At 43.6% G+C, this 16136-nt stretch overlaps 2 protein-coding genes across 2 annotated transcripts; both read right to left on the reverse strand.

Annotated features, from left to right (window-relative positions):
• Positions 1 to 1746: 1746 nt before the first annotated feature.
• On the reverse strand, positions 1747 to 2646 carry RNASE11 (ribonuclease A family member 11 (inactive)). The gene has a single exon (XM_036118048.2). It carries the CDS (start codon positions 2344 to 2346, stop codon positions 1747 to 1749), a length of 600 nt encoding a protein of 199 aa, XP_035973941.1. The 5' UTR covers positions 2347 to 2646.
• A 3903-nt stretch (positions 2647 to 6549) lies between these two features.
• RNASE12 (ribonuclease A family member 12 (inactive)) lies at positions 6550 to 7014 on the reverse strand. The gene has a single exon (XM_036118005.2). It carries the CDS (start codon positions 6985 to 6987, stop codon positions 6550 to 6552), a length of 438 nt encoding a protein of 145 aa, XP_035973898.1. The 5' UTR covers positions 6988 to 7014.
• Positions 7015 to 16136: the final 9122 nt, after the last annotated feature.

Here is a 16136-nt window from a genome sequence, read left to right on the forward strand (position 1 = left end):
TTTAGAGAAGTGGAAAGGTTTGGTCTTAATTAAGACTCTTTAGAGGATGTTCCTGGCCTAGAAAGAGGTATCTATTCTGGGTTTTTGCTTTTCTCTCCTGGTGAAGGAAGAAATCTGTACTAAATTCTGAATGAGGCTGGATTTGCTTTTTCTTACATATTACCAAAAAACTCTGCTGGAGTTTGAATAGTAATTGTCTCTGGGGCCGACATGCCCATCACCCAGAGCTGGACTCTATAGTAGGACTCTACCACTGTAGGAAAGAAGTTACTCAAATTTGAACCAAGTCTGAACCAGAGGAGACCCGCTGGACTGCTCTGCTAATGACAGAGCCTATTCCATGTTTGGTGAGTGGGTGGTAGCACCAGTCTTACTACATAGAACTATCCCTAGAATGGAACCCAGTGACTGTATTTCCCTTCCAGGGCCCAGGTTCTCCCCTTACAGAGAAGAAAACTTTGGGCCCCAGGCAATTCCCTCTATCACCCTCTCTTCTGGCTGCCAAGAGAAAATGGAGTGCTGACTACACACCTATTTGGCCAAGCCCATAGTGACTGTTAATTTAAGCAGCCACCATACTGACAAGGAAAACCCAGCTAAAAGATACAAAAGTATCTGCCCTTAATGCCACATACTGGTTGATTGTCAGAGTTTCGAAGTTTTAATACAATGAGGATTCTGTACAAAATGTGAACAACATTAGGAAAATTGATGTCTAAAGAGTGAGGCACAGTAAGAAAAGTGTTACAGTGATGTAACATTTGTTTACACGCCTGTATTTGAAATCAGGACATTAAAAACGAGTGGTCTCAGGATGGAGGGAGGATGTAAGATGAGGGAGCAGGAAAATGTAGGCACACTTTAGTGAACGAGATCATTGCCCATACTTTGTGTAGAGTGTTGAACCATAAAAACTTATAAATAAACAATTGGTAGTGAAAAAAATCCAATACAACATCATAAACAAGATTGAAGACTAAGCCTGCTCAGCACTTGGTATGGATGTCCCATTTGCATCTTTCTACTTGCTCCATTCTTCCGTGGCTTGCCATCCCTCAGGAAATCAAGACTAGGTTGAGTAAAACTGGCAGTAAGAGCTTTATTACTCCATCTGTAACAACCTGGCATATAGAGGCTGGAGGAATGGAGATTGCAGAGGGCCGGAGCTGCTGGCTGAGGGCAGCAGCTAAGCAAAAAGCATCTTTTTCCTCTGGCATCTTCTGGAGGACAGGGAGATACCTGGTTACATGGGTGGGTGCTCACATTTGCGTGCATCAATGCACACACTTAATTTGAAAAGAAACAGTGATAATAATATTCCCGATGCTCATTCACTATTTCTCTGAAGAGTCTCGGTGGCAGTACAATTAACTTTCAATTCTCAATATTGGTTTTGGGCCTTTCCTCCTTAATTTTGTCAATTTGGGTGGACTCTACCTCTTGGCTTTATAGCTGAGCTAGGATGGAATTCAGTTTAGTTCAGAGAAAGTGTGTGTGTGTGTGTGTGTGTGTGTGTGTGTGTGTATGAGAGAGAGAGAGAGAGAGTATCTGTACTCCAGGATTAATTATAAATTTTAATTGAATTCTCCACAATTTGGGATTTTTTTATTCCTCCAGTTAGTATAGATAATCAAGAGTTTACTATAGTGCTGAAAGTGTAGATACGGATCATAGAAGGAAATAAACAAGAATGAGAATAAGTATGTCCTTCTTTAGATAGACTCTGGTCTCAAAGCCCCGTGGGATTTACAACTTAGAGCCACTAACTAACCAGCTCATCAGAGAATGACCTGTCAGCACTGCCAATATTTTCTTTAGTGAAGTATCACTGTGGTATTGGCACCTGGGGAATTGTCTGCCCGTAGTGAGCTGGCACATAGTGGTGTCCAGGGCTGGGCTCCTAGAGCAGCTTATGCCAAGATTCTGTCCACACTTGCAGCTGGAGGCTTCGGGGGCGCCGTGAATCACTTCCTTGGAACCATGGATGAAGTTATAGCTTAACTTGCATGACCCATTAGCTTCTGAAACTTTTCTCCAGACCACTATGTCATTGCAATACTCTTTGTCATTACCTGGTCTGTTTCCTTTGGCGAAGCTATGATGTAATCTTCTGAATGTCAGTAATGAGGAAGACAGAATATCCTTGGACAGACTGAGGCTGGTATTTTTATATAACAGAGTCAAGTTCATTAATACCTCAATGGTCTGTCTTTCTTGGTCACTGTTTGCCATGTCATATTGCATCTCTCCCCCTGAAAATTCTTCTTTAATTATCTCCATTATGCTTTCTGAAGCTCCTGCAAGAACCAAACCCAGGCTGAGTAGCAGCAGAGAGAAGGTCTCCATCTCAGATCTAGGGTAATCTCTTCTGCAGTAGAAATAAAAAAAAAAAGTAAAAGATGAAAATAAAGAGAATGTTAATGAGATCGTTCTCTTTTCCTTATGGCAGTTAGTCCAGGATTGACTCCGACATGTAAACTCGGGCTCCTTCAATGGAAGGATGATGGCATGAAGAGATAATCAGCTCTGGAATCTGTAGACCAAGCTTCGAATCCCTGCCTACCCTCTCAGAAACAATTTACTCCTTCAACCTAGGTTTCCCCCATGTGAAAAAAGGAAAGGTGAGACTTATATAAGGGAATGGGTTTAAAGTGCCCCAAACCAAGTAGTCATCTCTCTCCCTTTTCCCCTTGTCTATAATCTCACTGGAAGGGTCTGTAATCCACACCGTGGTCATAATAATCTCACCCAACACATTCTTTACTACTGCCGGGTCTCCTACAGCCTCACACAGTACCTGGCACATGGCAGCCATTTAAAAGCATCTCTCATTTCTTTTCCCACCCATTCTCAGTCATGGAATTTCTCTTTACCAGTTCCTTTGGCAAGTAGATCCTGCTGAGAAAGAATCCAGCTTGTTACGGGGCAAGAAATGAAACTGTATTTGTTTCCTGGAAGTTTCTGTTATTGGTCTAGCTGAGGGAAGGAGGGGCAAGAAAGGGGTAGGTAGAATTGCATGAGACAGAAGGAGGGGACAACGTGGAATCGAGGATGCTCGGAGAAGTTCATAAAGTGTGCCTTTGGCCGCCAGAATCTCTGACGTGGGCAGCATCACTGTTTCTTCTTCTGTGGAATCTTCCCTGTTTATACTTTAACCCAGAGTGATTTGTTTTTAGCTTTTTTGAAACCCTACAGCATAGATTACATCGCACTACATTTTATATGTTCTTTTTTTATTTTTCAAGTTGGCTAGTATATGTAATTCTTTTCTCCCTCTTTTTTAAGTATGAAAATTCCTTCAGGCTGGTCTGTACAGAATCAAACACCGAACAGCATATATGCTTGTTTCTCAACATTTGTTAACAACATAACATGGCTTGATTAGTGTAGAAAACCCTTTACTTGAGATCAGTGCTGGGAAATTCATAATGAAAATCTCAGAAAGAGTGGTTATTTAGGGTGATCATTCTTTCCCTTGTTCTTGAAAGAATTTCATTCGCTCCCACCTCTAAGAGCCTCTTTCCCTTATATCTCCTGCATTACCACTCTTACCTCCTAACCACTGCTCCTTGCCCCTCCAATTCCTTGGATACACTACTTTTCTAAAAACAGCACTTGTAATGACACTATTTCAAAAACCTTGAAGTATCCCCACTGCCTGCTGGAGGTAATCTAATCCCCTGAGGCCACTTGGTCAAAGGCTCTTCTTGATCTAATCTCCACCTGCTTCTCAAGCCTCTCTAGCATTATTTTAGTACACAAACCTGCTCTAGTCAAATCAGCGTGACCCACCCTTCTCTGAATACACCCTGTTCTGTCTCTCCATGTTTGGTCCTTTCTTGGAAGCCTACTCTTATTTCTGCCTCTTGAAATCCTTCAAAGCCCATTTCAGATCATATTCTTTCTTTAACACATTTTTCACTACTTAAGTCTACCAAATCCATTGTTCACTTCCCTGATCTTCTTATCACTCATTTCTTTTTTTTATTATTATTTAAGTATGATTGACAGGAAATGTTATGTTAGTTTCAGATGTGCGACATATTGATTTGATAATTCTATATATTCACTTCTTATAACACTCATTTGACATGAACACACGTGGACTTGTATTTTTTATTATATTTAATTTAAAAATGTTCTGTGTGTGAAATTAGAGCAAAGACCCAGTATTAAGAATATATAAGCCTTAATAATTGGGTTGATTGATTATTGATAGATGATTAGGAATTAAGTGGATGTATTCACATGTGTGGCTTGAGCATAGACTTGCTGCAAGTTGAAGGGAGTAGGGAAGAAGGATTTAGATTTTTTCCTAAATATCCTCTACTGTCGACATCAGTAGTGAGGTGAAATAGAAAAACAGAAAGACAATGCAGAGAAGAATGAAAAGGAAGAACAGTGCAGAGATTCTGCACTGAAACTATTTTTCTGAAACATCTTTTTTCAAGTGCACAGAATTCACAACTACCTGAATTTGATTTGGACTGCTAGGTGCCCATTTAAAAATAAATACCCTCTCGAACTACAAATGTCTAAACACCGCAATTCATTTGAATTGGATCTTGATCCCAATTGAATGAAAATATTCCCAGAATAGATTCCACTGGAGAGTCTCAGTTACTCACACCTTAGTGGGAATGCATTTATCTGCAAGATTTTTGTTTCTACTTAGAAAGAGGGAAGAAAAAGCAGAAGCAGTGGGAAGGAAAAAAGAGCCAGTAAAGCCTAGAGGAAAAGGAATCAGAATTCAGAACATAGAAACAGGGACCTTAAAGACACATTTCAGCTACTTTAAAATTTTGCCCAAGAAATGATGGGGCTACAGGTGATATGCTAGGGACCACTTGATCCTGCTCAGCATCTGAGGACTCTGCTTTCTGGGTGACATCCAAATGTCCAGGAAGATAACAGCGAAGTGGGACTCCCCTGGAGAAATGGGTCATGAGCAAGCCTTGCCTACTTACAAGGCTGCAAAGTGTACTTTACTCGCAATTGTAAGTGTCCTCCCTCTGTGAATCGAATCAATCAGCTAGAATTTGATGCTTGCAAAAGACAGTTAACAACTAGCATAGGTGTACCTCCTTTTTTTTTATCTGACCTTGAACTAAGTCCAAATAAATAATGCAATAGTTGAAGTCTCTCAACTGAAAAGATAAGAACAGAAAGGGCCCTCTAAAGCTTGTGCATTGCCTTTCCCCGCTCTAGCTCACTGTGTTTCTGGCGCTCACAGGATGGAAATGTCATAGCTCAGAATTAGTGACCCCATAATCTGGCGCTCAGCTGCCAATTACCTCTTATTTCTCAATACTCCCCTGTACTAACCCCCCCTCCAATAAGGAGAAATGGAATTGTGGAGTAACCTCAAAGACTAGCTAGTCCAAGCCCCTCACTTCCCAGATGGGGGGACTAATGCTCAGAGAACAGACTTAATCAAATCCGCGAAATGAGGAGCCTCTCCTTCTCTTCGTTCTCTCCCCTCGCCTTCTAACTCTAAAGACGTCCTGCCCACAACTGGATGTGGGAGAGCTAAACAACCAGCTCAGCTGTAAGATCTAAAAGGGGAAAGGAGTTAGGAGTCTGGATGCAAGTTCTCTGTTCCTTCCGGGGATGCAAGAGGAGGGACAATGAGCTCTGAGGGTATCAATCCCATCCTGGAAATCCTGATTCGTTTCTCTCCCTGGTCTTTAAGGGACATGGTTTCTGACCAGTCAGGCAATCCTTCCGATCTCCCTTTCCCTTTCTTTCAAGACACAGAGGCAGCTCCTGCACGGGAAAGGATGCAGTTGGAATTATATGTGCCATCTTTAGAAAAGACCCTAATCGACTACTCCAAGTGCCTTGACACCGGGATCAAGTCTGGGAGTACAACGGGATGAGAGGACACACTCATTCCAGGTACAAAACTTAAGGGGGGTGCTAAAAAGCCCAGTAATCAAGATAAATATTCTAATGCAATAGTTAAAAATCTTAATTTAATGCAAAATAATCTCTGATCAAGAAATATCAAAATGTCATATGATAGGATCTGACCGTGTACCAGCACAATTCACCGATACCCTAAATCCAACCCTGTCAGACTGGGTTGTTTAGGTCTTGACTTAAAACTTAGATATTTTATTCATCAGAGATTTTTGCATTAATTTTGATTTTTTTTTTTTAAATTTGTGTATCTAGATTACTGGGATTTTGGGTGCCCCTTAAATTTTGAACCTGAAGTGAGTGCCTTGCTCACTTTACCCTAATCCCAGTTCTGCCTCAGATTCACTTTTGGCTCTCAACAAATGACCCAAGGAAAAGGGACAAGAAATTAAAACACATGCAGAGTTTATGATTTAATTCAGTAGAGGGTTTTTTTTTTTTTTTTTTTTTTTTTTATTAAAGCAGAATAAAAAGATTCCAGCTCAGCAGTATTGGAAGGATAAACGAATTACTAGTTGCTACCCAGTTCGCTCAAGGCATTACCCTAGGTCCACTGTTCAGGTGTGCCTCAGGGAGAGCGAGTACCCCTGAGAGAGGAAGGAGAAGATTTCAGACACTGGTCTCAACTTATTCAACATATTTCTGGAGACTAACTGGTCCCATATCATCACAAGTGACAACAATGAACCCCTTCATGGAGGACACTCGGTACCTGCAGGCAGGATATCTGGTGCCTCCAATGAGCTGACACACTGTCATTTTGAACTTGGTCAGACTCTGGAAACATAAAATGGAAGAATGGTTCTGACAAATCCTCCTCTTGGAAGAGGTGCAGACCCTATTGATATTTCGAGGCCTCTCGTGGATGAAAACATGCTCCTTCTTGCAGGTGTTGTCAGGTCCCCTGATGACTCTTTGTAAGACCATATGGTTGCAGTACCTTACGGGAATGTCACTCTGAGGGTAGTCCACATGCAACTGCTCCATGGTTAAGACCTCTCCTTCCTCATTCAGCTCGTTCTCCCAGAACAGAAGCAGCAGGAAAATGATCACCATTAGGATCATCAGGGGTAGGATTCCCTTCACATCTTCTGCTCTAACTCCTATAGAGTAAGAAGAGATGGGACCTAGCCGAAGGTATTCAGATTCCTCCAGCCCCAGCCCCTGATTTGCTCCCCCACCCTTGGGATATTTTACATCCTTCTTTCAGCTAATTAAAATCTCATGTGAGGGGTGCCTGGGTGGCTCAGTCAGTTAAGCATCTGCCTTCGGCTCAGGTCCTGATCCCAGGGTCCTGGGATCGAGCGCCGAATCGCATCAGGCTCCCTGCTCAGTGGAGAGCCTGCTTCTCTCTCTCCCGCTCCCCCTGCTTGTGCTCTCTGTCAGATAAATAAATAAAATCTTTAAAAAATAAATAAGTAAAATCTCATGTGACCCTGCAAGCTCCATCTAGAGGTACAGCTCCTCAAGAAAGCCCTTTCGGACTATTTCAGCTCTCCGAGTTTGGCTTTGAACTGTTCTCTGTTCATTCCATTGTGTTGTATTTGTTTTGCTTCTGCAAGCTCCTTGAGAGCTCCTATTTCTCCTGAATCCATCCGAGAGTGCTTACCACAGAGCCGAACATGTAGAAGGATGCTCAAAAGTACCCATGCCTGATTGTTTTTTTCCTATTGCCGAATGACTTCCTTTCCCATAATTGTCTCAACACTAATTCCAACCAATTTCACATGTTTTCAGCACTGTCTACTAATTTTGTTCTTCCCAGTTCTTCCTGATCTCTCCTACTAGGCTAGCTCCTCTCACCTTTTGTTTTTGCTGTAGCTCTCAGAGGTAACATATCCTTGTGATCATGGATCTGAGAAAGTCCTTTGTGTCTAGCTCTTCCTTGACAATAACCGGTAGGGAGTCAGTTGAGTGTGGGGAGGGCCAAAGTATAAAGAGCAGAAAGGGAGGAGCCTGTGGGGAGTGTGCTTGGGTGCCATAGGGAAGGAGGGCAAGTTACCTTCTGAGTGAGAGTTGCATAAGGCAGGTCCCGAATGTGTCCTCATTAAACAAGCGTGGACTTTCCCAAACGTTTATTAAAACCCTGATGTGTCAAACAATGAATCATGGAACACTACATCAAAAACTAATGATGTAATGTATGGTGATTAACATAACAATAAAAATTATTTTAAAAAATCCTGATGTGTGTCAGACACGGTATCATGTTTTTCAGCTTTGCAGTCAGTCCTTACTACAACCCTGTGAAATAGCTATTACCCCCATTTCATTAAAGAAGAGATGAGTTGCAGAGCTTCAGGTGGAGAGAGGAGATGGTGAGAGTAACAAGTCTCACCCTCTCAATACTTCACACTTGAACGCCAAGTTCTAGCAAGTGTCATTCCCACAGGGTGTCCAGGACAGGACAGAAACAATTCCCTGACATTAACATTAGTCTTGATAAAGCCCTGGGCTGCTGGGGGAGTATGGCAATGGTTCCCAAACCCTGCTGAACATTGGAATCCCCTGGGCATTTCTCAGTGCCACCTTGAAACATTCTGCTTTAATTGGTGTTGGCTGTGACCTGAGTCTGAGATTAGTAAAAGCTCCTCCAGTGATTCTAAATGGAGCAAATTTTGGGAACCACTGGCCTATGATATTCTTGGGAAACTGACATGGGGAAGGAGCTGAAGAGGGTTTGGTGAAAGACAGTGGTATAAGGCATTGAGAAAATAGAAGACTTTTTGTTGCTTTCATCTCCTGGTCATTTGATATAGAAATGGGAAAATGGACTTAATTTTACTACTTCTTGCCCTGAAATGATTTCTCTTTTGGAGAGACAGCTACATAGTCTCCTCTATACACATCGGTGTCTTTCTAGCTGGTAAGAAGAACACGATTTTGGGGTGGAAACTCCTGGAAAAGGCTTCAAAGAACAGATCTCTTTCTATATAACAACAAAAGCATAATCCCAGAGCATGAAAATGAACAACCAGGAGGTTATTATTTACTTTCCCCAAATGTGCATAATTGGCATCCTTTCAGAATTCAAACTGTCCTGTTTGGGATACGTGTTGCCTCGTGCCACCAAGATGTAAATGCTTAATTAATTGTTCCTAGTGAACAAATTTTGATTTGCACACTATCTGCAGAAACATTTCCACTGTATAAGGAGAAATATATATACATATTGTAATATGTTCAATATATCCTGCTGAGACTTCCAAGTAGCTGAATTACAGATGATATGTTAAATTTACAAACCTGAAGGCAATGTTTGTTATAAAAGTTATCTTCAACTGTGGCAGCTGGACCTGTCTATACATTTCAGAGAATTACCCTGCAGAAATTGAGCTGAGACTGGGTTCAAATGTTCAATAGTGCTGGCAGCCTGGGAGAAAACACTTGTAATACCTAAAACCAATTAAGAGTTAACATCTAGATATAAGGGACTCACTCCTGTCAGCAATAAAAAGGAAACTTTGGGGGCACATGGGTGGCTCAGTCGTTAAGCATCTGCCTTCAGCTCAGGTCATGATCTCAGGGTCCTGGGATCAAGCCCACATAAGGCTGCTTGCTCAGCAGGGGAGTCTGCTTCTCCCTCTCGCCCCGTCTCCCTCTCCCTCTGTTCCCCCTGCTTGTACTCTTCTCTCTCTCTGTCAAATAAATAAATAAAATCTTAAAAAAAAAAAAACTTCAGAAGAGAAAAAACTATCAAAAACGATGAAAAGCCAATTTGAGAAGAGAAGCCAAAATGGGTGATGAACAATGCTCAACTTCATTAGTATTCAAATAAATGGAAATTAAGATAACCAAGAGATATCAGTTTATAACCATCAGATTATCAAAAATTAGAAAATCTTACATCAAGCGCTGGCAAAAATGTTAGTGGGCATGAAAATCGGTGTGGTGATACAGGAAAATAATCTGGAAGTATTTGGTGAAATTAAGAATGGATATACCTGGGGCGCCTGGGTGGCTCAGTCGTTAAACATCTGCCTTTGGCTCAGGTCATGATCCCAGGGTCCTGGGATCAAGTTCTGCATCGGGCTCCTGCTTGGTGGGAAGCCTGCTTCTCCCTCTCCCACTCCCCCTGCTTGTGTTCCCTCTCGCTGTCTCTCTCTCTCTGTCAATAAATAAATAAATCTTAAAAAAAAAAAAGGATATACCTTGAGCCCTTGTGAGTTCTTTCAGATGGAGTACATCTGTTCATCACGGCGTGACTGGTGGCAGAACAGGGCTGGAGGAAACTTAAGTGTCCCCGTTGAAGGGAATGGATGAGTAAAGAAGCGCTGGATGCATAAAATAAAATAGTCTAAAGCAGTTTTAAATAATGCACTAGATTTACAAATTAAATTAACAACATGGCTAGAACTCGAAAACAGGGTGCTGTGTGAAAAACGGTAAGAAACCGAATGAAAATTCTTTCCAATTTATTTAAATTTAAAACATATATCCTCCAAGATAAGACAAAAAATTTTCCAAGGATACACAATATCTAAATAGGATGGAAGAACATGGATTAAATACTCTAGCATAGGTGCCTAGGAGGGTGAGAGAAATAGAAGCAGGCACAAGGAATAAAAGGGGAAATAATAAAACTGAATAAAACAAAAGAGAGGCCTAGCATGGGCTGTAAAGGGACTAGGACATACTCAGTTCCATGTGTCTGAAAAGGGAAATGAGGGAGGAAGGAAAGTAGGAAGGATGGAGGGAAGGTGGCAGGAGGAGGAAGAAGAGGAAAGGAAAGAGTTGGGGGGGAAGGGAGGGAGTGAGATGAGGAGGGGGAGGAGAGGAGAAGGAAGAAGGGGCTGAGGGGAGGAGGAGGAGGGGGAGGAAGACGGAAAAAGAGGAAGAAGGAAAGGAAGGAAAGGGAGGGAGAAACTGGGTCTGTTTTCAGACGCCTGGCTTGTCCTGAAGCTCCTCCGCGCACCCCGACCCCCCTTTGCTGAGCCTTAGGACAGTGCACGGGGGGCTACAGGAGCCACATAGCCACTGGAAACTAAAATGCATGTCAGGCTGTAAACGATCATTAGCAATTCCCCTAATTACTCATTTCGTCAAATGAATAAGCTGCCCTGCAGGTTGGCTACCCAGCTCCAGCACCGGGTGATAGCAGAGGAAGGGAACACTTAACTCTGGGGGCCTCCAGCCGGCACATATGGGGTTCCGCTATGTTGAGACCCCCACATGGAGAGGACGCATGGGTAGAGAGAAATGCTCCCAGAGCTCGCCGGTTTCGGCTCTCCTACAGGAAACTGCGGAGGTTGTTCGCGTCCTATGGATGTGCTTGGCCACACTTGGGAGGCTTCTGCAATTGCCTGATGCCGTGCTCAACTTAAGGCAATGTAGCAGGTGGCATTTTCCAAAAATGGCCACAAAATATTTTCCATTCTACATTCTCCTCCAGAATCTTGACACTCCCCTATTAAGAGGTAGCCTCCATGTCCTTTCCTGAGAACCTGGGGGAGCCTCTGGGTCTGCTCCCACTAATGTAGTATATAGTGCAAGGGATCCTATGTGACTTCTGAGACTAGGTCACACACACAGCTTCTGCCCGGCCGTGGCTCTCTTGGGGTGTTTGCTCTGGGTGCCTTCAGCCGCCGTGTGTGAAGTCTGGCAATGTTGAGGCCACCACCTGGAGATGCCCTATGGATAGCAAGAGGTGCCCAGATTGCCCCACCCATTCCAGTTCCCTGATGCTCGAGTCTTCTTAGCCCAGGAGCCGGACTGCTGAGTGGCAAAACCTATGCAACCAACCAGCTCCAGCCACCATGTGAATAAAAACAGGCAAAAACCTCAAGAACTGCCCAGCTGAGCTCAGTCAGCCTCCAGATTAAGGATCCCCATAATTGTTACTATTTTTGGTCACCATTTTAAGGTGATTGTAAAGCAGCAGTAGATAAGCAGAACACAGGGCTCACCACTTTGCTAAATCTCCGGAGGCAAATCCAATCCCACAAAGGTTAAGTAAGTAATAGATACCAGTGAAGTTTTCTTGGATATAGAGTATAAGTTCTCACACAAACAATAATGCAAAATTAGTTTTATTTATTAATTTTTTTAAAGATTTTATTTATTGGGGCACCTGGGTGGCTCAGTCATTAAGCATCTGCCTTCGGCTCAGGTCATGATCCCAGGGGCCTGGGATTGAGCCCCACGTCTGGCTCCCTGCTCAGCGGGTGCTTCTCCCTCTCCTCCCCACCTGTGTTCTCTCTCGCTATCTCTCTCAAATAAATAAATAAATAAAAGATTTTATTTTTTATTAAGGAGAGAGAGAGAGGGAGAGAGCACAAGCGGGGGTGGGGGGAGACAGGGAGAGGGAGAAGCAGATTCCCTGCTGCTGAGCAGGGAGCCTGATGTGGGGCTCGATCCCAGGACCCGACTGAGCCACCCAGGCACCCTGCAAAGCTAGTTTTAAAATCTCCACCTGATGTAAAACTCCCAAAAGTTCCTTTTTAACTCCCCAACTCTCTCCATCCCTGCCCGGAGAGCCTCCCCTGCGCTATGGGTTAGCTCACAAGGTCTCCCGGATTCCACCGGCTCTCCCCATGCCCCCTACCTTCCCATCAATCACCTTGTGACCAAATAAAGACCCTTCCTGATCATCCAGTCACTTAAAAAAAATCAGTGAAGTACTGTAAGTAAATATTTTGCTACCTAGTGGGTATGAATCTTACTCTACAAACATGGGCAAGAAATTTACATTTCTTAATTGCTTCTATGTCAAATTGAAATTAATTCTAATTCTTCTATCATACTAAGCTGGGGAGAAATTCAACTTACGCCATTATTAAGTTTCCTTTTCCTCCCTAGCTAGGGGTCCCGAGAATCTGGAAGGCATACTGTTCTTGCTGCTTCTCACTATGGGCCCTGTAATGGCCAACAGCATCAACCAAGGGAAAAACATTTCCCTTATATAGACTCTATGTACAGAAACTTTAGAAGAATACTTTCAAATAACCTAATTTATTATAATTAGCATATTTATTGTTAGAATATATCTTTTGATCCTAAAAGCTCTTAATAGGAAGAGCCCTCACCTTACTCCAAGTATCTTTCTTAATATCCTTTATTATTTTTGTTGGCTTTTGTACAAATTCCCAGGCTATCCATATATCCTAATACACAACTGGTTTTGAAAAACGAAAAAAAAGCAAACCTAAAGAGGTTATTAGCTCCCCAATGGCAGCTAATGACAGAAAACACGCAGCGACAGTAGTCTGAACGAGAAGGAAGTTTATTTCTCATGTAAAAGAGAGCCCGGGGTAGTTAGCCCGGGATTGGCGAGGTGCTCCAAGCTGCTGGACTTCAGCCCCAGCGCCTGGCTTCTCTGTCCCGGTCCAGACGGCTGCGCTAGCTCTAGCTGTCATGTCGGCATCCCGCCACCAGGGGGAAGCAAGGCACCAAGGGGCATGGCACTGCCTTCTAAGGACACATCCCCCAGTTTCCCACACCATCTCCCCTTACGTCTCATTGGCAATAACCTGGCCACCTGGTCACATCCAACTGCAAGGGACAGTGGCAAACGATGGGTGTATTCTGGGTGAGCCTGTGCCTGGCTCAAATTCTGGTGCCCTATGACTAAGGAAGAAGGGGAGAATAAACAGTGGGGGACAACTAGCAGCACTTTTCCTACTTGCCTTCGGGCAAACACTGTTCTGGAAAATGTTAATGAGTGCGCTTCAAGGAAAAAAGTGTCCTGATCATAAGTTTCAGAAACATTGTTTATTAAGATTCCTTCCCTTGGAGAATCACAAGATTCACAAAGCATGAGATTCTGAGAAGCTTGACTAATTTCATTTTATTCAGAATTTTACAAACTGATTTGAGCATGGAGCTTCATTTGACTATTAACTGGTTAACACTATTAACATCCAAAGGAACAGGGTTCCATGGAACATCAGTTTGGGAAATGATGCAAGGACTAGGAGCCACAGATGGCATCTGAGTGGGAACCCAGGAAACAATAAACAAAGGGAACCTAACTTAAATAGTCCCAATTTGTTAGATTTGGGGGATTGTCCTTCCTTTAATATTCATATAAAAATATTCCAAGGGCACCTGGGTGGCTCAGTTGGTTAAGCATCCAACTCTTGATTTCGGCTCAGGTCATGATCTCAGGGTTGTGAGATCGAGCCCTGTGTTGGGCTCTGCGCTGGGTGTGGAGCCTGCTTGAGGTTCTCTCTCTCCCTCTGCCCCTCCCCCCTTTCTAAAAAAAAAAAGAAAAATCCAAACCGCATCCCTCACTGCTACTATAATTTTAGTTCCCTTCCCAAAATGTTTTAGAAGCTCTCTGAGGAGTGCTTTTTAAATTTCTTGTCCAAAACTGATCTTCCAGACTTCCTTGCTATTCATCCCTGGCTTCTCATAAGTGCTTCTCCCCGTGGGGCTTCAGCATCTGGCTGCTTCACCCTCCTCCCAAAGCCTGGATACAGGCCCGCCCTATGTTCTCTAACGCCCGCAAAACACAAGGATATGGGGTTGAGAGAAAAATCTTAACACTAACTCCCATGGACTACTTCCAGCAACCATCAGCAGACCTTCACTAGAACTCCCTTTGAATGTCCCTTTCCTTGGTCATTCTGATATGGGGTTTGCTTAGTCCCCTTATTATCCCCTGGTTTATAGCTCCTTTTCCTCAAATCCTGGGGCTCCCGCCCCCTCTAGTGGTGACTACAGAATTTCCGTGGAGGATGCAGGAGACGGCGATCGTGCCACAAGGAGGCGCTAGGGGCACTCTTCTTGAAGATGCATTTTCTGAGTGCTTCTCCAAAAGCTGAGGAAGCATGAATTGCCCCAATAATAGAAAGGGAAAGGACAGTCGTTGCAGAGTGTATTGGGGGAGGGTTAATGACCTCATCACCGGCCCTTAACCACTCCTTGGCCTGCCACTGCCTGGCTCTCACAGATTAAAAAAATACATATGTATATATGTGGTGGAGGGAGGTGGCTTCTAAGTGAAATGCATCAGAGTTTCTTGGCTTCTAATTAAAAATACAGAAACCTGGGCCTTACCCCAGACCTACTGAATCAAAGTCTCTGGAGGTGAGGCCCTGGAATCTGCATTTGTAATCAGTAGGCCATCTCTGGTGATTATAACGCACGCGGATGTTTAAGGGTCACCACAATAGATGAGCTCCGAATTGGTAAACAGCATAATTTCTAAAGAGTTTCACCCATTCCACAATAAAACTGACTTTTACATTATAATATGGAATACTCAGTACCCAGACAAAGGGTATGCACTTGCCTCATGTCACACGACTAAAGCAGCTCCTTGGAGTATCTCCCTCCCTGGACAGGGGGAGGACCTGCCCCCAAACGAACCTTGGAGGAGGGAGGATTGGTCTGTGTTCCTTAGTTGTGGTGCTCAATTACCTGTGCTCTTTCAGCAAGTCTGGAAGTCATTTCATAGGGGATCATTGAGGTGAACTGGGGTGGTGTGGGTCCACCAGGGAGGGAGGTTCCAGGGCCAGGCAGGAGTGCAGGAGAAGTGCCAATGTGCCTGTGGGTTGGCAGCAGGGCCAGGTGGGGGTGGGGGCTGGCAGTGAGGAGCTGGGAATGGCTTGCATTGAGGAAGGTCACTTAGGGCAGAAGGGGCTTTCCTCCCCCACCATTCGTGCCCACTTCTCTATCACCCAGCTGCCACCTTCTAGCCCCTCCCTGAAGGTTAAAAGGTTGAAAGTACTTCTAAATTGGGATCTGATTTCTTTTCTCCCTATTCATTTCCACTAAGGAGCCCTCCCAAACCATTTTCACCTCCTACCCTAGTGTGGAGAACAGTCAGATGATAGCTTGCTTGCTTTTTTGCTTTCTTTTTTTTAAAGATTTTATCCACTTATTTGAGAGAGAGAGAGAGAGAGGGAGGGAGAATGAGCGATGGGGAGGGGCAGAGGGAGAGAAAGAGAAGCAGACTCCTGCTTAGCAGAAAGCCTGATGCAAAGCTCGATCCCAGGACCCAGAGATCATGACCTGAGCCTAAGAAGACGGACCCCAAACGACTGAGCCATCCAGGTGCCCCGGTTTCTTTTTTCCTTTTCTTTCTTTCTTTCTTCCTTCCTTTCTTTCTTTCTTTCTTTCTTTCTTTCTTTCTTTCTTTCTTTCTTTCTTTCTTTCTTTCTTTCTTCCTTTCTTTCTTTCTTTCTTTCTTTCTTTCTTTCTGTCTTTTATGTATTTATTAAGGGGGTGGGGAGGGGCAGAGGAAGAGGGAGAGAATCTCAAGCAGACTT

This window comes from Halichoerus grypus, chromosome 8 (assembly GCF_964656455.1).
Source record: "Halichoerus grypus chromosome 8, mHalGry1.hap1.1, whole genome shotgun sequence".
Classification (NCBI taxonomy): Eukaryota; Metazoa; Chordata; class Mammalia; order Carnivora; family Phocidae; genus Halichoerus; species Halichoerus grypus.